The 23,622-nt window shown below is 29.8% G+C and overlaps 2 protein-coding genes across 2 annotated transcripts; both read right to left on the bottom strand.

Moving 5' to 3' along the window:
- Window positions 1-3,727: 3,727 nt before the first annotated feature.
- Window positions 3,728-6,953, bottom strand: LOC109011595 (protein STRICTOSIDINE SYNTHASE-LIKE 2-like). The gene is made up of 3 exons (XM_018992862.2): window positions 6,620-6,953; window positions 4,591-4,860; window positions 3,728-4,493 (listed from the first exon to the last, which is right to left on the bottom strand). The coding sequence occupies exons 1-3, from the start codon at window positions 6,904-6,906 to the stop codon at window positions 3,920-3,922; spliced, it is 1,131 nt and encodes a 376-aa protein (XP_018848407.1). The 5' UTR covers window positions 6,907-6,953; the 3' UTR covers window positions 3,728-3,919.
- Window positions 6,954-11,473: 4,520 nt separating this feature from the next.
- Window positions 11,474-14,551, bottom strand: LOC109011596 (protein STRICTOSIDINE SYNTHASE-LIKE 10-like). The gene is made up of 3 exons (XM_018992864.2): window positions 14,193-14,551; window positions 12,364-12,627; window positions 11,474-12,281 (listed from the first exon to the last, which is right to left on the bottom strand). The coding sequence occupies exons 1-3, from the start codon at window positions 14,477-14,479 to the stop codon at window positions 11,711-11,713; spliced, it is 1,122 nt and encodes a 373-aa protein (XP_018848409.1). The 5' UTR covers window positions 14,480-14,551; the 3' UTR covers window positions 11,474-11,710.
- Between the last annotated feature and the right edge of the window lie 9,071 nt (window positions 14,552-23,622).

The following is a 23,622-nucleotide window of genomic DNA, read 5'->3' as shown; positions in this document are numbered from 1 at the left end:
TCTTCTATTCCAATTAACTAATTGACCCTTGCATCTGTCCATTTTGTTTAATAAATGTGACATTGATTGTCTAGTTCTGCCATTCCCTTGCCAAGCTCGAGTGACCAATGCCTTGCACTCATTATTAAGACCCCAACTCAATTCATATCTGAACATTCTAGCCCTTTTTCTTGGTTGATGATTATGAGATATCTTGTCTATAGTAAGCGGACTGTGATCAGAAGTGCATGCCGCAAGAGTAGTAACATTAATAACTTGAGAACTATTAATACAGTCAGTGTTGGCAAGAGCTCTATTTAGCCTTTCCTTTGTAAATTCACTTACTTCCCTGTTATTGCACCAAGTATACTTATTACCAATTAATCCCATATAATTTAAATCAGTGTCTTGTAATGCCTGGCTAAAACTTTCCATTTGAGCAAAAGGTATTGTATTTCCCCCATATTTTTCATGGTAATGAAGAATCTCATTAAAATCTCCAATGCATATCCAAGGTCTGTGATCCATTGGTTTTAAAACCCTTAACAGTTGCCAACTTCCTTCCCTTTTAGCAGTTGCTGGATTACCATAAAAGCCAGTAAATGTCCATGCTTTACCATTATGTAAGTCAGTTACTTTAACTGAAATGTGATAGTCTGTGTAAGATTCAACCTCAATATCATAACTGGAATGACACATCATTGCCAACCCTCCACTATTACCTTTGTTGTTCACTATAAAACTTCTCTCAAACCCAATTTTGTTTATGATGTTCTCAATCATTTCCCTTGTGCTTTTAGTTTCAATAAGGAAAATGATTTGTGGGCACTGTTGCTTCACCATAAATTGAAGCTCTCTAACTGTACAAGGGTGCCCAAGCCCTCTACAGTTCCAAGTAAGGCATCTCATTGTTGCAGGTGGGGCTGCTGAACAGCCACCACCTTTGATTCCTGATTTATACGTCATCATCTACATATGGGCAGTTCGAAATATTGTTAGAACTTTTATTAATGTATTAGGCTGGTTTGGATGGTGAGATAAATTTTATTTTAATATTTAAATATAAATATTTTTTAATTTGAAATTTTTAACTTTTTTTCATCTAATTATTATAACATTTCTAAATTTTTAAACAAAATACAAAAAACAATTCAAGTTTTTCAAATTTAAAAATAAAAATTATATAATAACCCTTTTTTAATCTTATAATTCTTTTATTCAATTTGTTTTCTCTCATTTCCCAAAACTCCATAAAAATTTATATTCAGACCATTTCGTTACTATTCACAATTTATCTCACTACTATTTTTCAGATTTCTCATCTTATCATATCTGTGTAACCAAATGAGGCATTAGGTTGGTTTAGATGTTCAAATAAATCTTATCTCATCTCAACATTCCAATATCACTCAAATACAAACATTTTTCAATTTCAATTTTTTCATATAATCATTACCTATTATTACAAAATTTTCAAACTTCCAAACAAATGACAAAAAATAATTCAATATTTTCAAATCGTAAAATAAAAATAATATTAAAATTTTATATTCTAACAATATCTTAATTTCTAATATTTTTATTCTTTTTTTTTTCTGGTCGTTTTGATCAGGACCAGACCGGACTGAGACTGAGATCGGTCAGCCTCAATCCATGTCTTAGAGAACCGAAAAGCTTTTGTCTGGTCCCAGTCCAGGGTTTTCCAGCCTGGCACAGATCAGCCTATAATACCGAATGAAAAATAAAAATAAAAATATATTATTTATATAATAATTGTATAATTTAATATGTAATTTTCACATAACCTATCACCATTGATAATATAAAATTTTAAATATGTTATTAACACTTGTTAATATTTTATTAATTAACTAATATATAATATCAATTACCTAATTATATAGTAATTATATAAATTAATAATGTAATTTTCATCTAATTTATCTAATTTATTATCATTGACCATTTACAATATTTTGTTATTGAATTAGTTACATAATTCACATTAATAAGTCAATTAATTTTAATTTAGTATTTAAATAAAAAAATTTTATTAATTGATTTTAAAAAAATGATTAGGCCGGACTAGTCCCTATAGGTGTTCGGTCTGATCCAGTCCGGTCCCAAAAAATGATGGATCGAACATTGCACCCTTACTTTTAACTAAAACTATTTAACTATTATTCACAGATTTTGTATTTCATCTCATTTCAACATTCAAATGAAGTTAATTAGTTATTTCCATGTATTGTATGAAGTGCAACTTTCATTTATTGGTTGAACATTGAGAGGTTAAGAGGTGCTTGGAGAATGAGATGAGATGTTGTATTGTGTAACCAAACCGGGCCTTAGACTTTATTCTTTAGTATGTATAATTATTAATAATGTCATATATTTTATATATGGTTAATGAATATCAAATAATTTTATTGTATATAGATTATTCATACTTGCTTGCAACTTAATTATTTAAAATTTTGTTACCTAATTACTTTAATTAAGTGTAAATAGTAATATATATAGGGGTTCAGTCGGTCCGAATCGTCCGATCTAAAATTTATAGACCCTGATATCGGAGCAAATTTTTTTAGTCCACAATTTGTGGGATCGAGATCCACCAGTCTCAACTTCGGTCCGAAACCATTACAGACGAAACTCCTTACACCCTTAGTTACATTTATGTCCCAGTTCTGCTCATTTCTTGTTCGCACAGTGCCGTATCGTCCCTGTATGACCAAAGATTGGTCTATGTTTTTGGTGTTCCTCGTTCGTTTCCATGATTTATTTCATTCTTTCAATGACGATTTTGGTCGTTACTTGTTGGGTGTCAGGCATCCAATTGGTCTTACTGTTTCATGGTTGGACGTTGTCAGCCGCGTGGATGTTTTGGCCGGTTGATGGGAGGGGTGGAGAGCAAAGTCGTCTGTTATGATATTGGAGTGTCAATTGCAGAGACTTGAGACTGGGGTGCCGAAGAGGAAGAAAGAATTATTGTCGTGCGTGATGTTTGTGTGGGGGGGGCTTATAAATTGAGTGTGTTGGTTGGGTATTGTAGATAAATCTCCTATAAATATTGTTGTGGTTTTGTTTCTGCATTTTGTTTTATTTTTCTTTTTTATAAATATTTCTGCATCTTGTTTTGGCCGCCGGTGATTTTGACTCTTTGAACGAGTCTCTTTAATTTTGGCCGTCGGTTGTGAATTTTTTTTCTGATTGTTTATTTTCGTTTTTGATCTTAAACAGCTGGGTCAAGATTCGGTCTTCCTAATTTTTGGGCTCTCTTCCTGGTACCTTTTAGATCGTTGTGTAAAAGAGTTGATTTCTGTTGTGTCCCTCTATTTGTGGTGGTCGGTCGTCTGCTTAGGAGAAATTACAAAAAGTTGGAGCTGTTTGTTTATTTTGGATCGGTAGGATAAAGGTAGTGGGTGTTGTTTATTAGATCCAGAAATTACAAAATGTTTGTCGGAGTGAAACTACAATTTAACAGCTTGAGAGAAGAATGCAAATCTATGTGTAAACTACAATCTGTGTGTATACACATGAGTGATGCTGGGTGGCACCACTGCCTTTTTTTATTTTATTTTTATTTTTAATTTTTAATTTTCACATTTTTTTAACATCTTTAAATATTTTTAAAAAAGAAAAAATATATCAATACAATAATATGAATTCTTTAATCGGTAAGTAAAAAAAAAATTATAAAAAAAATTAAATAAATGAACAGTAAAAATGAAGAGGCAAAATTAAAGAGCATACTAGCATTATTGATATATACATAGTTCGAACCCCAGAAAAATTTATAAAGGCCAGGCCATCTCGATTATAATTGATCTTTTATGTATTTCATTTTTTTCCACTGAAAAATCACACACACACAAAAAAAAAAAAAGGGAGGTTTATACTTTCTGATCTATTATATCCATATGCAGAATTTCTTATTTTATAACTTATACCTGCCTGCAAAGGGCATATCTATTGATCCAATCCATAGAGTTCCGTCTTTCTCTTCCACTTCAGCAATAGACCTCCATTTATTCCCACTTTTGTCTTCAAGTATTTCCAATATTTCACCTTTCTCACTCAATCTCACTGCCAATGCACTTGAGGATCCCATCCATCTAGTTAAGTGCGAATAGGCTTTCATTATGTTGAAAGGAAGCTTAAGCAAAGCATTTCCTATCCAAGGATTGGAAAGAACCAATTCCAATAGCCTTCCTCTTCTCGAATGAATTGCAACCCAATATCCTCCCCTTGGACTCCTATTAATATTGTCTGGAAACCCTGGGAGTTGAGCAAAGACTTCAAAAGTTCCGGCTTTTGGTGATTCTAGCCAATACCTCATGATTCTGCAATTACTGGTCTCTGCAAGTAGAATGTACTGGCCATTCTCACTCAATACCACACCATTTGGGAAGGAGAGATTCTTTAGAAGAACGGTCACTTGTTTGGTTTCTGGGTCATATTTCATCAGCCTTCCTGTTTTATCCCCACTTAATATCACTGACAGGTAATTCCTGCCATCTTACTACATTGTTAATTAATTCTTTCAGGAAAAAAAGAAAAAGAATTCGTTGCATAACTTGCTTAAATGGAGATGTATGGCTGAGTTACCTCCTTTGGTACTGAGAGCTGCTGTCACTAAAATACACCACACCGTGGCGAGGGTCAATGTCCAAGCTGTTGGTGAAGACGAAGTTAGGAGGCTCATGTGCATGTGTTGCCACCTTTTCGGCCACACCGCCGGCAGGCCCGACGACAAGTAGGCCCATGTAAGCGTCAGCAATATAAAGATTACCCGTGGTTGCGTTGAAGCGCAAACCCAATGGTCGCCCACACACGTGCTCTGTTTGATCGTCATCGTGTGGCCCTCCACAACCATCCCTGCCAATTACAAATCATGAACTCAAATCTTTCAACAAAAGCTGCATTCTGTACATATATACTGTATAGTTTCGGTGTACTTTGTGGTCTATGAGAAAAGTTTTTTTTTTTTTTTTTAATTTATCCAATAATATTTACAATCTCTTGATAGCATATTAAAGATATATATTTTTCTTATCTTATTTGTATTCTTATTTATTATATCCGTTTTCTTTTAATTCACCAAGAAAAATTCATTTTTGTAGAGTTAAAAAAACTCACGACCCGACAGAAAAAGACATGGAATCATATATATGAGGCAGCAGTAGTACCACACCATCCTAAGCGTACGGGTAGGCAGCCCATGTTATAAACTTATAAATGTTACGAGGAAACGTGCGTTGCATGGGCTATTTATCCGTACGAAATAAAACCAAAAATGTTTTAATAAAAAAATTCATAAAATAAATTTATAAATTTATATAATTTTTTTATTCGTTAAATTATATAATTATTTTTATTATAAAATAAATGTAATGTACTATATAAAATTACAATTGCAATTAATGAATTTACTTATAGAATCTCTTGATAGATGTAGAGTTTCTCAATAAAAAAATACTCATATAAAGGTAACTTGTTTGATTAATGAGTGCAATTAACTAGCTTCAGTAACAACTAATATAAAAGTAATTCATAATTTTATAACAAATAATTATTTTTTAAGAAAACTAATTATAACGCATCGTAATGAAGTCAATAGTTAAAGAAATTTCTAAACAATTAATATTTTGTTATTCAATTGTATAAAAAGTTGAAATTAATGAGTTAGCTCCTTATAATAATCTCCGTTAATTAATACAAAAACAAAAATGATCAAACTAATTACTACTATTTATATAACAAAATCAACAATGATAAAACTAGCTACTACTATTACACAATTAATTTTATACGACTATTTAATATATAAAATATTATTAAAATTTTAAGACCTTAATTTTTTACTTTTGATTTTGATGATCATGTGCTTGAATTAAAAAATTATTATTTATTATGAAGTAATTATAATTGTAAATGTTCTTTATGAAAATATCTTGGAGTACAATCCATTGTATCTACCACAAAAATTAGAAAAAGAAGAGCGATGTTCTGAACCTAGATGAAATTCTTTGTATAAATACACGTTTACAGAATACCTAATTACTTTCACAACCCATATCAGTAATTTTTTTTTATAAAATGTGAAATATTTTTTATAAAGTATAGAATATAAGATAGTAAATAGTGTCGGATAATAAAAAAAAGTTTTTTTTTCAATAAATAATATACGATCAGAAACTAAAAACATGGAAAAACCGGAAATGATGATGTGGTTGGATCCACAGAGTTTGCAGTGGGTGGGATTTAAAACCAAACAAACAAACATCAGAATAGGCTTTGTCTCGAATTCACATCATCCACATTCAACGTCCACTGATCTACAAAGCTGGCCATGCCACCATACGTACCCTGCTTCGATATATAACCAGTAAAGACTAGTCTGCGACCAACATCACTATCTGCTTGCAAATATAATTGTGTTCGGTTTGTTGTTCCTTAACCCTTCACTCTTTCTTCTACCCTTTTCTGTTTGGTCTAAAAGAAAACTAATTACCAACCTTAGGATATTATACTCGGGACAAGAGAAAAAAAAAAAAAAAAGGATTTATGCAGGTAGGGTGAAAGAACATGACGTTTAAGATAAGGTACAGGTCGGTCCGGCGGCGTACGTACGTACCTCTCTGGAGAAGTTACGGCAAAATCGATCCAACGCCGTTCACTTTGCTGCCATTTGATGATTCGGCCATCCGATACGCCGGTATAGGGCCCTCCGCCATGCGGGTCAAAAGCGAAGCTCTCCGGTCCAACTGCACCCTCAATCGGAACAGCTTCAAATCGCCATAAATGGGCATCGGCTGAGTCTTCGACGTCTGATGTTGCTTGAGAGGAATATGATCTGCTTCGGTTAAAGGCTATAAAGGCAGAGATGAGGATTACGATGGTTGCTGCGAACAAGACTCTCATGCTTGGAGAATTTTTATAAACAACGGAACGGGGTTGGGGAGGATGTGCGTGTGTATATATATATTAATAATAAATACGATGAGGGTGAATCTGCGATGTTAAGTGGTGGACACAAAATCAAATTATTTTATCTTATTTTATATAATTATCTTAGTCTGGGTTTGTTCTGATAAAAAGATTAATGAAAAGAAAATTAAGAACAAAACAGACAATTAAACAATAATTATCATGCCAAATATGTGACTTGCTGCATGTTTGACAGCTAGTTAGCTTTTCATTTCTTGGTACACGTGTACTTTGGAACGAAAATCATGTTGCTAGCATAGTCTTCCTGCATATGTATGTACTTGAAAGAAAGTAGGAGGTACTTAGACATGGACTTCATTAATCAGTTAAGTGTTGGACTCAGAAATTAATTAGCGTGCAATTCCTTACATAATTGTTTTTGTTTGTTTTTCAAGCACACCCATTAAACATATCGTATCCACCCTATCTATATATCAATTTTCTCATGGATATTAATGCTGTGATCTATCAGTATTAAAACTAGCGCAACTTTGCATACAAAGTCAAAGTTTAAACAGCTGAATCGGGTTAGGCTACTGATCATAAACAATGAAAAGAAATGAAATTAAAGAGCTGGGTACCACTTAATTTTGTTGTTAATTGAAAGCTACCACATGAATCATATATAGACGTGGAGGGACTCAAAGTTGGGACAAATGGTGCTTCTTGTCATCTTATATATAGGCCAATACCTTATCGTCTAGGGCTGCAGTTCACTGTTGATAGGATGCGAAGGATAAGATGCCCCTCTTCCACTTCCTCTTCCTCTTCCAAACGGAATTTTGGCAGATTCGACACATGCAGCTATATTTATAGCTTGGCTGGCTCAAGACTGAGACGACCTAAACTTTGATGGAACGGCATGGTTGTGGTCGAAAAAGTAGGGGGGGGGGAAAATTGTGACTCTCAGTGACGATGAAATGGTAATGTCAAAGACTAGCTAGTCTATTCATCATTTAATACTCTTCATAATATTAGTGATATATAGTCTTCGTGGTAACTATTCACGATTAATACTCTTAATAGAAGGCTAGGTGGTGTCCCTGACAAACAAATTGACAAAATGGACAGACAATTAATTTCTTCTACAACCGTTTCAAAGAAAAACAAAGCCACGTTAGCATGCGACAAGTGAGTGCACTAGTTTTGGGGTTTTTAGGTTTGAGGTTCCTTTCACTCGTGCCACCATATTTATTCGATTTTATTTGTATTCACAATCTGCTTCAATTTATTTTAATTAATCTTATCTTATCATTATAATTTTTTAAATTTTTACATAAATCATTTTATCTCATTTATATTATTCACAAACCATCTCAACTCATTTTTAAATCTAAACAACTCAGACTTATAGCACTAGTATTGATTTTTTTATATGCATCTTTAAAATTATATCTTTTGAAAATTAATTTTATATATATATATAAAAAAAAAACTCTCATATTAGATTATGCATATTTGAACTAAATAATTATAAAATATTATTATTTTTTTCATTTTTTTCTAAAACATATTATTTTTTATATATTTTATAATTAGCACCATGTACTCAAAAATAAAAATTCCATATATCTAAATATTAACAATTTCATATATCAAAATAACCAATTTTATCAATAAATATTAATATGTACTAAAAAATATTTTGTATCATCAACTTAATACAAGTTTCATATATCAAAATCATCTTAATAAAAATTTTATAAAGTTGATTTTAATGGGTAGGAAAAAAAAACATTAAAAGTAATGTTTGTAGAGTGAATAATATTTTTTCAAAATTGAAGAAGCATTATTTATAGCTATGTAAAAATTTAGAGATGCATAAGTTAATGTAGATGAATTTAAAGACATATTATACAAATATGAAGATGAAAATGAATAAGCCATTGCTATTGCTTTAATTGCCTACTCTCGGCTTGTGTGTGTATAAAAATTAAAAAAAATATATGGTGTGTGAATGGTGTGAATAGTAAAATGTTGTATAGATTTTTTTCATATATATATATATATATATATATGAAGAATGCTACACAACTTCCCATCCTTCACACACCACTATTTTTTAAAATTTTAAAATTTTTTTAAAATTTTTTTTAATTTTTTTTTGAATTTATTCTTTTGAAACTAATTCAATTTTTCTAATCATTATTCATATATTAAATATTTGATAAAAGAAAAAAATAATAATAATTAAAAAAAAGTGTGGTGTGTAGAGATTATGCGAATAGTAAGAGGTTGTGTAAAGTTTTTGTATATCTCCTTTATCTTAAAAGTGGCTATAAATTACTGTTCAAGTACTACAGTAATGAACAGTACAAAACTGTGAATGCCTCATTCCTTGTTTTGACCCGGCTTGATGATATGCAGAAAGATCCTTACTGTTCAAGTGATACAGTAATGAACAGTTCGAGAGAAAAAGTGAGAAAAAAAAATAACTATAATATTTATCATTATTATATATAAAATTGAATAAAATCACTAAAATATTTATCATTATTATGTAAAAAATATATTCTTTAATATGGATCTCAAATATACCAAATTTTTTTAAAGATATTGTGCGGAACTTACACACTTTAAAATTATAAAAATAATTTTTTTTGTTAAAATTTAGAGATGCAATTATAAGACTGTAAAAATATATTTTGTTAAAATTAACTTATGAACAAAGCTTAAACTTGTTTGTATAACATAAATTATAACATATTTTGGTTCCAAGTAAACTGTAAGACAATAACTCTTTAAGTTTTTTTTAAGATATTTTAATTGTAATATTGATTAGTTATTTTAGAATATAATTTTAAAGGTGGCTTAACTTGAGTTGTTAAAATCATATATCGTTAAATGTAATGGATCAATGTAAAAACAATAATTTTTTATCTTTTTATTTTACTCATATTTTCCTATTTCTCACACCACACACCACACACTATACATGATTTTGTATAAATAAAATCACTATAATATTTATCACTATTATATATAAAAATAAAATAAAATCATTAAAATATTTATCACAATTATGTAAAAAGTAGATTCTTTAAAGTGGATCTCAAATATACCAAATTTTTTTAAAGATATTGTGCATATTTTACACACTTTAAAATTATATAAATAATTTCTCTTGTAAAATTTAGAGATATAATTATAAGACTGTAATATTTATCACTATAATAAATAATTTCTCTTATTAAAACACTGATTTAAACTAATTTAAAATTTAAATAAGTAAAATATAAATAACATATCATACGTAAACTTTAGGTTTTAAATCACAACCCTTCATCTTAAATCTTTATATTTAATTTAACGGTAGAAGTTTAAATATTGATTTAAACTAACATAAAATAGATAATTAAAATATAAATATTATATCATACACTTAAAATTAAATTAAATTTATAAAATACTAATTTTTCATCATTAAATAAAAGATAAAATTTTACTGAACATTTTTAATAGAATAATATTATATCATACACTTAAAATCAACTTTAATTTATAAAATACTAATTTTTCATAATTAAATAAATGATGAAGTTTTACTGAACATTTTTAAGAGAAAAAAACTATATAATTAATTTAAATTTTTAATATAATTTAAATTTCATAATAAATAATGAACATAAAATACTAAATTTTCATCATTAAATAAAAGATAAAGTTTTACTGAACATTTTTAATAGAATAATATTATATCATACACTTAAAATCAACTTTAATTTATAAAATATTAATTTTTCATAATTAAATAAATGATGAAGTTTTACTGAACATTTTTAAGAGAAAAAAACTATTTAATTAATTTAAATTTTTAATATAATTTAAATTTCATAATAAATAATGAAGATAAATAGATAGTAATTTCACTCTTATGCATTAGATTATTTTAATATTTGAAATCACACTTTATTTTTTTCTTCAATTTGGCAGATGTGGCAAACGTTCTTTTTTTTATCAATTAGAAAATCTTACGCTATACAGGATTTTACACAAGTACCACTAATTTCAAAGTAATCAAGCTATTTATAAAATACTAATATTTCATCATTAAATAAATGATGAAATTTTGTTAAATATTTTTAAAAAATTATAACTATATAAATAATTAGAGTTTTAACATAATTTAAATATGATAATATTCTTAATTAACTAAAGAGAACTGCTACAACTAATAAAAAAGTAATCCGAAAATATGTCCTAAATGTGTATTTCATTTTTTTTCTTTTTTTTTTCTTTTTTTCATGTATTTTTTTAATCATCATAAACATTTTTAAAAAAATAAAAAATTTACAACATCATTAAAAAAAATACTTTCTCAATCCGTAGATATTAAAAAAAAAAAAAAAAAAAAAAGGCAAACGTCCCTTGGACGTTACCTACTGCTAGTATATATATATACACACACGATGACACGAGTAATGCTAATCACGGCTTTATGGAAAAGAAATAAGGTGTTGTACTCGTTTCGATTTATTCAGGAATGAAAAGAAGCGAGACATATAAAAGTGTTTTCACTTTCCATATTATAACTTCGATGCAAATGTCACTTTAAACTCAAAAGGCACAATATGGTACAAATTTGCAACTTCCATATGTAGTTCTCCAATATGAGCCAAGATTCTAAACTAGATCGAAGAAACTGAGCAAGTTTAGAGTCGGGGCCCAAAAAAGGAAAAGCAAAAACCATGCTATCCACACTTTCTAAACCGAGATACAGAAATTCAATATGCTAAACTCAGTGCAAATTATAAATGCCTACAAAAGGCATCAACACCGATCCAATCCACAGCTTCCCATCCTTCTCTTCCACTTCACTAATAAACTTTAGAGTCTTTCCCTCACAGTCTTCCAAAACTTCCAAGACTTTCCCTTCCTCACTTAATTTTATAGCAGTGGCATGGGCCATTCCTCCTATCAATAGTGAGTGCAGCTGCTTGAAGCTGAGTGGAAGCTGTAAGAGTGTTTTTCCAACCCATGAATTATACAGAATCCACCTCGCCAAATGTCCTTTTTTAGCATGCAAGGCAACCCAGAACTCCCCTCTTGAGTTACGTCTTACATTATCCGGGAATCCAGGAAGCTCAGCGAAAATATCAACATTCCCAGCATTAGGACCTTGAAGCCAAAGCCTAAGGATACGACAGGTAGTGGTTTCAGCAACTAGCACAAACGACCTGTCAATGCTCAATGACACACCATTGGCAAAAGCAAGGCCTTTAAGTAAGACCGTTACCACTTTGCTTGATTTATCGTATTTGAATAACCTGCCTGTCTTGTCTCCACTCAAGATCGATGACATGAATTGCCTGCACACCAAAATGACCACAAAATGCTTAAGCCTTGATACCTTTTCTTGAAAGCTAAAAAACCCCCAAAAAATTAAGTTACCTCCTCTGGAAACTTGTGCTTGAATCTGTGAAATAAATCACATCTTCGTGCTCATCAATATCCATATCATTGGTGAAGCGAAGGGGCTGCCCTTCAACTTCTGTGACCACTTGAGTGGCCAGACCACCACCAGGCCCTACTACTTGAAGACCCAAGTAGGCATCAGCGATATAGAGATTTCCAGTTTTCTTCTCAAACCGTAGTCCTAAAGGTCTCCCGCACAAATGCTCCAGCTCAGGTGCGAGTGGACGAAAACACTCCTTCCTAGGAAAAATAGAGGTTGAAGTCTATCAAAATTGGAAATTTTAAAGGTATTCTATAAAAATACCTATAAAATGAATTGACATCACGAGCAACTTATTGTGAGTCCGCAGCTGGGAGTTGTGCCTGCACAGCTTGGAACCTATTCAGAGAATAATTCAGGCACATTCTCATACCATTTGAAGGAAGTTACACATTCTGAGCTTAAATAACTTCTAAAGATCTATAAAATCTAATACCAAATCCATCTCTGCATCAAGAAAAGAGGAAAGTAGAACCCAGTGGTGACAACTTCACCAAAAAAAAAAAAAAAAGCCCGGGGAAGGGGTTATAAATTTGGTGGGACTACGCTCCATGTACATATATGGCTTAACATTCCTTAAACGTGGGAAGTAACTGGTGTTGTCTGAATTCATTCAGTATTTTCAACAAAATCATTATTATTATTATTAGTACTATTATGTGATGCTAACATGAATTGAGAGATTATTATTATTATTATTAGTACTATTATTGTTTATGTTGATGCCATTGTTATTACTAGGTTTGCTTTAGTCCGAAGCTCTGTGGTTCCTTACTCATTTTGTCGTGTTCCTCTCTAGACAGGATTCTAATTTCTATGAGGAAAATTGTAATGGCTTTTGAAGCCTTGTTGTAGACAGAATCCCATCTCTATAGCTTGATTGAGGCATTCTGCAATGGTTAGTTGCTCTCCACTAATAGCAAACTTCATGCCGTTAAACCAAAGAATAAAAATCCCAATTATTTCGAATAACAATTACAAGTAAAAAAGAAAAGAAAAAGTTAAGCATAACATGAGAAAATTGGCTTTTCCATCACCGTTAACACCGATTAAAAACACGCTCTAAACACCAATTAACTAGTACTGAGAGGATTGTAATTAAAGGCTCACAACATCAAGTTTTGCACACCAAATTTACAAACCTGAGCTATACTAATGGGACAAATGATTGCAAGCATGAATGAGACAATCTAAAAACTAATTAAGATGGTAAACAGAGACAACTAAAATTATGGAGAGCTCTGATAAGCTTTGTGATATACAGAATCCTATGAAAAATAACTTCGATTTCAGAAAGTAAGAAACAAAGAGCAAAATTTCCCCAATTCGTATCAAATTGGTTGCGAAAACACAGATTGCCCAATTAATTGCCTGTCTTTTCTAGATAAAAAATACTGCAATAGGATTTATTTGTCATCGTGGGTAATCCCATCATATCACCAACACCACCGACAAGATTAAGCATCTTCCTTGTAAATAAAAAGAAGGTAGGTTTGAGTTCCTCTGAATCCGTTATATTAATAGGAGTAATCCCTTGGATTCGGGTAAATCATGGGCTTCTTACCTTTTTCTTGGTGCAAACGATATGATATAATATGTCCTGCAAGATATTTTTTATCTTTTCACTTTCTACGATGTTGAATATTTAATAAGACTATTTTGTCTTTTCCTTTTCGTCAGACCATTTACAATTTCGCATCATTCAGAGAGACCGAGGAATAACAGGTAAAAAAAAGGGGCTAGAAAGTAGCTGACTGTTGTGTACCTTGCAGACGTGGTGAAAGCAAAATCAGCCCAACCACGATCATCCCCTTGCCATTTGAGGATCCGACCGTCGGCCACGCCTGTGTAAGGCCCTTCTCCATTAGCATCGAACACGAGACTTTCCGGTCCCACCGCACCAGTCACTTGCAGAATCTTTGCTGCGTGGAGCTCATCCTGGGACCCGACTAAAGTAGGCGGTGCAAAAAGGGTGCGATTAGCCGGTAAAAAGAGAGCCGAGGTGATGGAGAGGACTGCTACTGCCGCTGCTACTTTCACTTTGAGCTTCATGGCTTTGTTCGCTTTTAGCCTTTTACCGAGGGACGCTTTCAATAATATGGAGGAAAGAAATTGCTCATTCTGTTTCTAACCCATCAGTCCAATCCCTCGATAAATACGTTTTTCACGTGTTAGCATTTTGATTGGATCAGTTAAAAGTTAAATTTAATAAATATTTAATTATTAAAAAATAAAATATGTTTATATTAAATTAGTTAAAATTTAGTTATAATGATTTTTAAAAAAATTTTTAAAATTAAAAGTTATTATACATACATTAAATATATATTTTATTAATTATTTTTCTCTTCATTTTTTTCTATCACATATTTTATCACAATTAATATATTAATTTAATAAGAACATAATTATTAATTAACATATAATAAGTAGAATAGTAAAATATGATAAAATTAAAATAATTAATAATTAAAAAAATTAAATATTTTTGAAATTATTAATTATTCATTATCATATAATGAATAAATGTATAATTTAATGTGGAGATTTAATGTAAATAACCAAAATCAAATTCATCTTATATTATTTTATTATTATATAATGAAAAAATAGCTATTTCAATGTGGAGATTTATGTGAATGGAATAGTCAAAAGTTAAATTTCTCTTACATTCATCAAAATTATCCTTTAACTTTAGTTAATCTAATGAGAGTACTCTAAAGTAACTTATAAAATTACCGATATTGATCTATTCCCATTTTTAAACTAAATTAATTTAAACATAACTCTATTTAAATTATTTTTTTATTATTTACCAATGATTTATTATTATTTATGAATTATTTTATTATTATTTATAAATAAAAGATAATAGACTCACTGTATTGTTTAGTGAGTACTGCTATGGGTCCAGAATTCGGGACCCAAAAAGTGTCCCGAAAAGAGAATTTTTTTCTTCTTTTTTTTATGTATTTTTTTAATCATCATAAATATTTAAAAAAATAAAAAATTCACAACATCATTAAAAAATATTTTTTTAATCATTCAATAAAAAAAAAGTCTCATTTGGGACACTAATTCAGGATCAAAAGCATTTCTCTTGTTTAGGTCTAGCTCAACGAGAGGAACTCATCAGAAGATAAATAAGTATAAGACAAAAGGTTGAGAAGGGTGTCAGGAGGAAAATATGAGAGTGGACATAAAAGAAGGGAAGTGACATAAAATAAATGGAGTGTGAGATAAAAGGAAATAACACATACAACTTTATGAACTTTTGGCCAGGCTTCATCGGGACTTTACCTTTTCTAATCTCACCATGAAGACTTTAGTGAGAGGAGGAAAATTCAAAAGATAGAATTCAGATTTTCATTATATAGTGAGAACGAAAGACTATGAGATACTGCAAACAAGCATTCTATGGATTCTTCCATTCCCAAACCCCTGTAGACATAGGTTCAGTATCGAATCACGTAAATCTATGTCTCTTATTTATTTTATCTACATTTATTTACTGTTCACCGTCATGAATATACACACAGATACCATACAACTACACCGATCCACCGTCAGAGGCTCCACACAACATCGAATAAGGCCTAGATCAACCTCAACGGGGCCGAAAATAGATATTTCTCTCATTCTGGACTGTTGTTCTATTTTGAAATGTTAATACTCTTATCATCCAATCAAACTTGCAATACACGTGCTATAAATTGATGTTATGTTATATAATATATTAAATTATAAAATTACTTTTATTATATACTAAATTTAACATATTCTATAAAAACATATTAACAAGTGTAGTCAATTATTTTGATGGTCATATATTTTTAAAATGATTGGAGTGATCCAAAATTATTAAGGGAGCTAGTTATTTGAGGTGAATGCAATTATTAATGAAGTATTTGAGACATTAAGACTCTTTTTAGATAGCAAAAGTGTTTTATCTCATCTATCTTATCATTACAATTTTTAAAAATTTATATAGAAAATATAATAACCAATTTAATTTTTTCAAATTTTAAAATAATAATAATATTAAAAAATAATATTATGATAATATTTTATTCAACTTTTAATTTTTATCTAAAATTATATATTTTCGTCTCACTATCTAAATCGCACCTAAATGAATTCGTAGGTTTCGTCCCTCTACCTACAAACTCTTGTGCCATTTCCATTATTTTCACTTAACATAACATGTGGTTTACGTTGGGTCATGAGATCATTTCAAATGATTTTTTAGGTTTTAGGTTTGGTTTGATTACGTAGTTCAGGTGAGATATAATATTTTATTAAAAATTGAATAAAATATTATTATAATATTATTTTTATTTTAACATTTAAAAAAGTTAAATTATTTATTATATTTTGTGTGATAATTTAAAAAAATTTAAAAAATTATATGAAATAAAATGAGATAATTAACAAAACAAACCTTTAATAATCGGAGAAGACGATAAAATTGGTGTGGTTTGCGTGCGAGGACGGAGGAACAATGGGAATTAGAAAGACAGGAGTGGGTAAGTGTCACTCAAGTTAATGGGCCTCACAGAATTTGTCATTAATCACAGCCCACGCTATGGCCCGATTAACCAAATGCAAAGCTCCATTTACGAAACTCTGGGATTAATGGGTCTACTTGGGCTCTATTAAGAAGCCCGATTCGCCAGATTCACGGGCCAACCCAGTTTCTCTTGAATCCAGGCTCAAATTAATATATACATGTGATTTCCAAAGCAGGAATAGATATTGGAGACGAAAGGTTAGGAAATTGGAATCATGGCTCATGGAATTTCCAAGGGACACCAATACAAGCCTGATGCCCCCAAGAAACAGTGCCTTTTGGTTTCAACTTTCCAACATATCCATCAAGTCACCTAATTCCAATAACTATATAAAAAGTGCATGAACTGAGTGACGAATATATATAAAAAATAAATTAAATAAATGGTGCATCAACATGAACTAAGTTCCATACATAAACTCCTAATCTACCTCTGCGTCTTAACCAATGCCCCATTTATTAAGAAATTCAGAAATGGGGAATCCCTACAAGGCTAGGCTGGAAACGTGATTTCTTTTGATTTTGTTCTATTTTGGGAGAGGTTTGGAAGTACGAGTGGGGGATTAAATAATTTCAATTTCTTATCTTAGCTTTCTCACATGAACTCTCGAGAAAACAAAATTCCTTGCTCCAAAGTCCAACCCAACCCATATATTTCATTGGATTAATCATCCGAATAAAAAAAAAAAATCATTTAAAATATGACTAGATTTGACAAGCTTTGACATAAAACAAGAATTTTTTTCGTTACGTTCTGTTTAGATAATGAAAGTGTTTCATTTTATCTTATCATTATAATTTTTTAAAATAATTACATAAAATATAATAAATAATTTAATTTTTTTAACTTTTAAAATAATAATAATATTCTAATAATATTTTTTTAATTTTTAATTTTTATTTAAAATTATCTCATATCATTTTATTATCTAAACCGCACCTTACAAAATCGACAAAAAAAAAAAAGAAAAAGGGCACATAATTTAAACTAGTCGTTAAATTGGTGGTTATAATTATGTGAAGAAGTAAAAGTGAGGGGGTTGGTTAGAGGTCCAAATCTGGCACCAAATTGGAAGAAAGATAAGCATAACGTCGGTTGGTTTTTGTTTTTGGGTGAGACATGCTTAAGGATTTTGTTTTGTTTTTAAGGTGGGAGTTATAAGAAATGAAGTAATGAACAGGTGAACCCCACAAGACTCCTTTTTTTTCCTTGTTCTTTTATTAAAACTTAAAAGCAGGCCTGACCCACAATGCCCGGCAAGAATCATGATCTTGAAAAACTCCAAACGTGTGAAGGATCCTTGGTCTTCAATGCCCAAATCTTTCGTTGAAGTAAGAGACTACAGAGTGCTGGGACCATTCCTCCCCTCAAATCAGCCATAATTACTGCAATTTCCTGCTTCAAGATCATCGATACTCTCCCACACCACAACATTGTAGTTTTTTTTTTCACCACTAATCGTTAGATGTTAAATAGTATTTGACTCTTGAGAAAATATTATTATTTTTTGTGCATGTCAAAGAACTCAATTAGATTATCCAAAATAAATGATATATATAAATCTTAAATATACATGTCTCACACAAATTATTTATAAAAAAATGAATAATATTACTTAACTTTCACACGTTATATTTTTTAAAATTTTTAATTTTTTTTTGAATTTATTCTTTTTAAATTAATTCAATTCTTTTATTTATTATTCATATATTTAATATTTAATAAAAAAATAAAAATAATAATAAAAAATATAGTTTGTGGAGGTTGTTTAGATTTTTTCTAAAAAAATAGGCCTCATTATAGAAAAGTATGAAAAATTTACTTTTTTCTTGATGGGTCTATATTATTACAAAAAGCTTATACAAAGCTTATATATTTAAGACTTGTACCGAATATTCTTCGTTATTCAAACTCATTGTTTATACAAATAATATGAGATAAAAATTAAAAATTGAATAAAATATAAATTTTATTTTAAATTTTAAAAAGTTAAATTATTTATTATATTTTATGTAAAAATTTAAAAAAATTATAATAATTAAATAAGATGAGATGAGATGATTTGTGAAACTCATAAAAATAATTTTTTGAAAAAATATTTATCTCAGATAAATTATTTTAAAAGATGCTTTTAAGTTCTTGAAGAACTGTAAAGTGGGGATTCACATTCACAATCCAAGGTGCCTCAACGGATCGAGACCTCGAATAATGTAGATTTTGTGCTCGTTTTACCATGAGCTTTAAAGCTTAAGCAAAATATTTGGATGATCAACTCTAATCCCAAAATAGTAACCTTTTTACCACTTTTTTTTTTTTTGGGTTAAAAGTATGCATTGTTTTATAAAGTTTACAACATCGGCAAAAGGAGTATTGTGGTTTGTACAATGAATTATTCTATTTCACTTTCCTTTTGTGTATTTTATACATTTTTTCTGTGCATTATACATTTAATAGTTCATCAAAGATGACACTAAATCATAAATCATGTATGGCGGCATTTTCCTCCAAATAGTATAATCTCAAAATCAACATCCTACTTTATTTTATTTTTTATTTTTTATAGGAACATCTTACTTCATTTAAACAGAAGTACAAGTGCTTCTCTTAAGAAGGCTACTAATTGTGGGAAGTAGTTGAATAGATAAAGATTCTTTTTTCCATAATCTTTTTGTTAGAACATATTCGGTTTTAAATTTATAATCAAGACTCAGTTTGATATATAATTTCGTTTTTTCCCAGCAAAAAAGTCAAATTAAAATTAAATAAGGACATAAATTAAATATGGAGTTGAATTTTTTTTTTCATTGGTCCCAATTATCGATCACTGTATCAGGACCCCATTTGGCTTTGATATTAATTGTAGAGCACAAAGTATAAAACAAATGCTCCTAAAAATCTAGATAATAACACTATTGATCATGTAACATGAAAAAGACCCACCACATCTACAGTTGATTTACTCGTTATTTTAAGAAAAATGTTTTAGCTACAAATAACTTTTACGAAAGTAAGTTTATAAATTGATATAACTTGATATGATTATTAGATTATGAAGTTATTTTTATTGTAAAATATATGTAACGTATCGTATGAAACAATATCAATTTAAGAGTTTGATTTCATGGAATTTCTTTGTATTTAAAATTTACCTCAACTCATCTCATATCATTTCATCATTACAATTTTTTTAAATTTTCACACAAAATATAATAAATAATTTAACTTTTATTGTACTATTCACAAACCATCTCAACCTATTTCTGAATCCAAATAACTCGGTATGAAAAATTACTCGAACTTATTTGTAATTCTGGAAACTAATTAATAAATCATCAGTTAACAGAAAAAAAATAAATTTTATTTTAATTTATAATTGACGCGGTTACTGCATAATAAGCACAACGTACAATTTGTTAATAAAAAACTCATAAAACCATAGCGTGGTATAAATTTCAAATGATTCTTAATTTCTGTTTTTCTTGCAAGTTAGGGTACACATATTATATTGCTTATTTCCCTACTTGGTAAGATAGCGGGGTTGTTTCGGCTCAAACGAATATTATTTATTTATTTATAGATCTCATTACTTAAAAGACTAAAGAGTACTGTGCATGATTTCTCCATGATAACCACCCAAGATCGATCCATCGATCTTGGTTTTAGGAGGAGTACTGCAATATTATAAAACTTGATCAAATCTTTTAAAATAATTATTGTGTAGATTCCAAAAGCATATGATCTCAAAGTACAACCATATCTCTTCAATTTAATTATATCCTCTGATCTGGTGGGTTCATTGCATCAGGCAAATAAGCTGACTCATTCCGCCATTAAAAACCATAGTATAATTGGTTGCACCTGCTCGATCGATCATCAACAAACAATAATATTAATTAGGTCTAACCTGGCCTCTCCGTTAATAATTCTCAGTTTGCTAATTAATTTTCTTATTTCTTTCCCTTTCCCTGCAGCATGATTGTTCATGTGGCCGCTAATATATCAGTTTAATGCAGTTGATCTATCTGTTCAAGAGATAGAGATCATGTGTCTTTGTCTGATCATCATGAGTATAGGGTTTATTTTGAATATATAGAAAGGTTTTGTACGCAAATTGTTCGATCATCCAATAATTATGAGTACATGATCCACCATATCTAGTCACATGATATCGTTAAAAGTTCTTGAGCAGTAGGCCGTCAAGTTTGTCATCTTCTTGATTATTTATTTATTTATTTTTGGAAGCCGGATAATCCCCTAGTTGGCCGGTCTTCATTGAAGTAGGTTGGGAACGTAAGATTGTTTAGATCTCACATCTATATTAATTCATCTCAATTTATTATTATAATTTTTTTAAATTTTAATATAAAATATAATAAACAATTAAATTTTTTAAAATTCTAAAATAATAATAATATGAAAAAATAATATTCTAACAATATTTTATTATCTAAATTCAATTCAACTCAACTCAATTCAATATCTAAATGTAACTTAATTCAACTGATCATTATGACAAGCAGTACCTTAACGTTCCAAATATTAATCTTTAAGGTGAATAAAAAAAATTATAAAAAAGAAAGTGTTTTGATATATATTATATACAACTATATATCAAAGACAAAATAGTAAAAAAATAAAAATAAAAATAAAAATGAAAATGATGGTGAGCTCTTCTTCCCAGTTAATTTGTAATACAATGTACGTGGGTACCTAAAATAAAATCAAAGAGGGGTGAGAACATGAAGATCAGGGACGTCGGGGGGACCATGAAGTAGTAAATAATTAAAAACCAAGACAGGGTGGGGTGGATGGAGGTCGAGAGATGAGGGACCATTCTATATATGCGCGCAGCATGCGAAAAAGCCATTAATGCTAATCAGTATTATTCTACCTCTCAAATTTCTATATGACAAGCCATGTCGTTATTATTGCAAACCCATCGGCCACTATATACATGATATCCTGCACTTTTGTTTCTTTTTTCCTTTTTAGTATTCTCGGTGATTGATCTGCCATTGGATCCTGTGAGCAATGCTAAAAAGCCAATCATCTTCCAAAAAAAATATAGTCTTTTCTAGTTTGTGCAGCACTCCTTTCTGATACGGAAATTCTAAAGAAATTAAGCAATATATATCCAAAGCAAAAAAAAAAAAAAAAACACTTGGACCGAGATGCTAGCATCTATAGACAAGGATTACACCAACAACTACTTTTTATAAAAATAAATTTATAAATTAATTTGACTTCATATATATATATATAATACCTTATATCTATTTAATTTATAATAAAAATCAATTTATAATAAAATATATTATATCAAATCAATTTATAAATTTATTTTTATAAAGTCACTTTATAATTAAAGTATTTTTTAAAATGATAACATGGTGCACCATCGATTCCTTTAAGAAATTGCCTTCTGTGAGAGAAAATCGCACGTACATAATACGCAAAAGAAAAGAAAAGAATCCTTCTAGGTGCTTGTCGTACATGTAATTTGGGTAACCTACGACGACTACGTACACTAAAATGGATGGATGTAAACGACATTGGCTTAGGTCATAAAATGGCAGGAATGGATGACATTAGGTTTAGAATCTGAAAAAATGGTTTTTTTTTTTTATTGATACCCGTGGGAGTCCATGAATAGCGTCCCAACTAATTACGAAAGTATATAGATTCTCGATTAGAAGAAATTTTTTACAAGTACACATCGGATAATTTAAAGAAAAATAATTTCAATCCGATGATCTATAGAAATTGTTTGCATCCAAAAGAATTTAAACATTTGATTAAGAGGGAGCATATCATTAAGTTCAAAACTTTTATCACTTAAGCCAACCTTAAAAGAAGAATTAATGTTTTAAGAAGAATCAAAATAAATTTTGAAGAATAAGACAAAAACAATAAGAATATGAGTGGTTTGGATTTAGAGATGTGTTGAGATGGTTTGTGAATGGTAAAATAAAAGTTAAATTATTTATTATATTTTGTGTATAAATTTAGAAAAATTATTTTGAAATTTAAAAAATTTAAATTGTTTATTATATTTTGTGTGAGAATTTAAAAAAATTGTAATGATGAGATGAGATGAATTAAGGTGAGTTGAGATATGTTACGAATACAGACGAGACTTAATGAAAGAAAAAACGACAAGATCCCGAGAAAGATATAACATAAGTGCAAGATCAGGATATGATGAAACGTGAGAGGGGAACATGTAAAGGTATTTCCTATTAAGTGGACAACGTCTAGAGTACAGTTAGAATCTCTTAACTATATATTGCAAGGTGATATAACGTTGTCCATGATTGATCATGCTGGAACAATTTGCCTATAAAGCTGTCCATCCAATCCATCCATTTTAACTTTCCTATATATTATGATCCATCCCTTCACCCAACAACTTGCAGCAGCCTTGGTACTGTGCATGTCACATTCATTGCAAATTTTAATTTTTTTTAGCCGAATTAATACTATTTAATTAATTAATTTTATACCAACACGCAAAGCTTTTGAATTTTGATTTATCTTACTATGGTACTGCTGAATTGAAAGCTAATTTTAAGATTATCCACTCGAACAATTTCGGAACATCTGCGCCAAAAAAGCTGTTTAGTT

This window comes from Juglans regia, chromosome 3, assembly GCF_001411555.2.
Source record: "Juglans regia cultivar Chandler chromosome 3, Walnut 2.0, whole genome shotgun sequence".
Taxonomy (NCBI): domain Eukaryota; kingdom Viridiplantae; phylum Streptophyta; class Magnoliopsida; order Fagales; family Juglandaceae; genus Juglans; species Juglans regia.
Note: the sequence above shows the minus strand (reverse complement) of the source record. Positions and strands in the feature narration are given on the sequence as shown.

What these genes read in the sequence shown, in the direction of transcription:
- LOC109011595 (XM_018992862.2), bottom strand. Translation starts at nt 6,906, where the DNA reads ATGAGAGTCTTGTTCGCAGCAACCATCGTAATCCTCATCTCTGCCTTT. An exon ending in GCCGTAACTTCTCCAGAGAG is followed by an intron (nt 4,861 to 6,619) that starts GTACGTACGTAC and finishes TGTAATTGGCAG; the next exon opens with GGATGGTTGTGGAGGGCCAC. An exon ending in AGCTCTCAGTACCAAAGGAG is followed by an intron (nt 4,494 to 4,590) that starts GTAACTCAGCCA and finishes GTAAGATGGCAG; the next exon opens with GAATTACCTGTCAGTGATAT.
- LOC109011596 (XM_018992864.2), bottom strand. Translation starts at nt 14,479, where the DNA reads ATGAAGCTCAAAGTGAAAGTAGCAGCGGCAGTAGCAGTCCTCTCCATC. An exon ending in GCTTTCACCACGTCTGCAAG is followed by an intron (nt 12,628 to 14,192) that starts GTACACAACAGT and finishes TATTTTTCCTAG; the next exon opens with GAAGGAGTGTTTTCGTCCAC. An exon ending in AGCACAAGTTTCCAGAGGAG is followed by an intron (nt 12,282 to 12,363) that starts GTAACTTAATTT and finishes TTTGGTGTGCAG; the next exon opens with GCAATTCATGTCATCGATCT.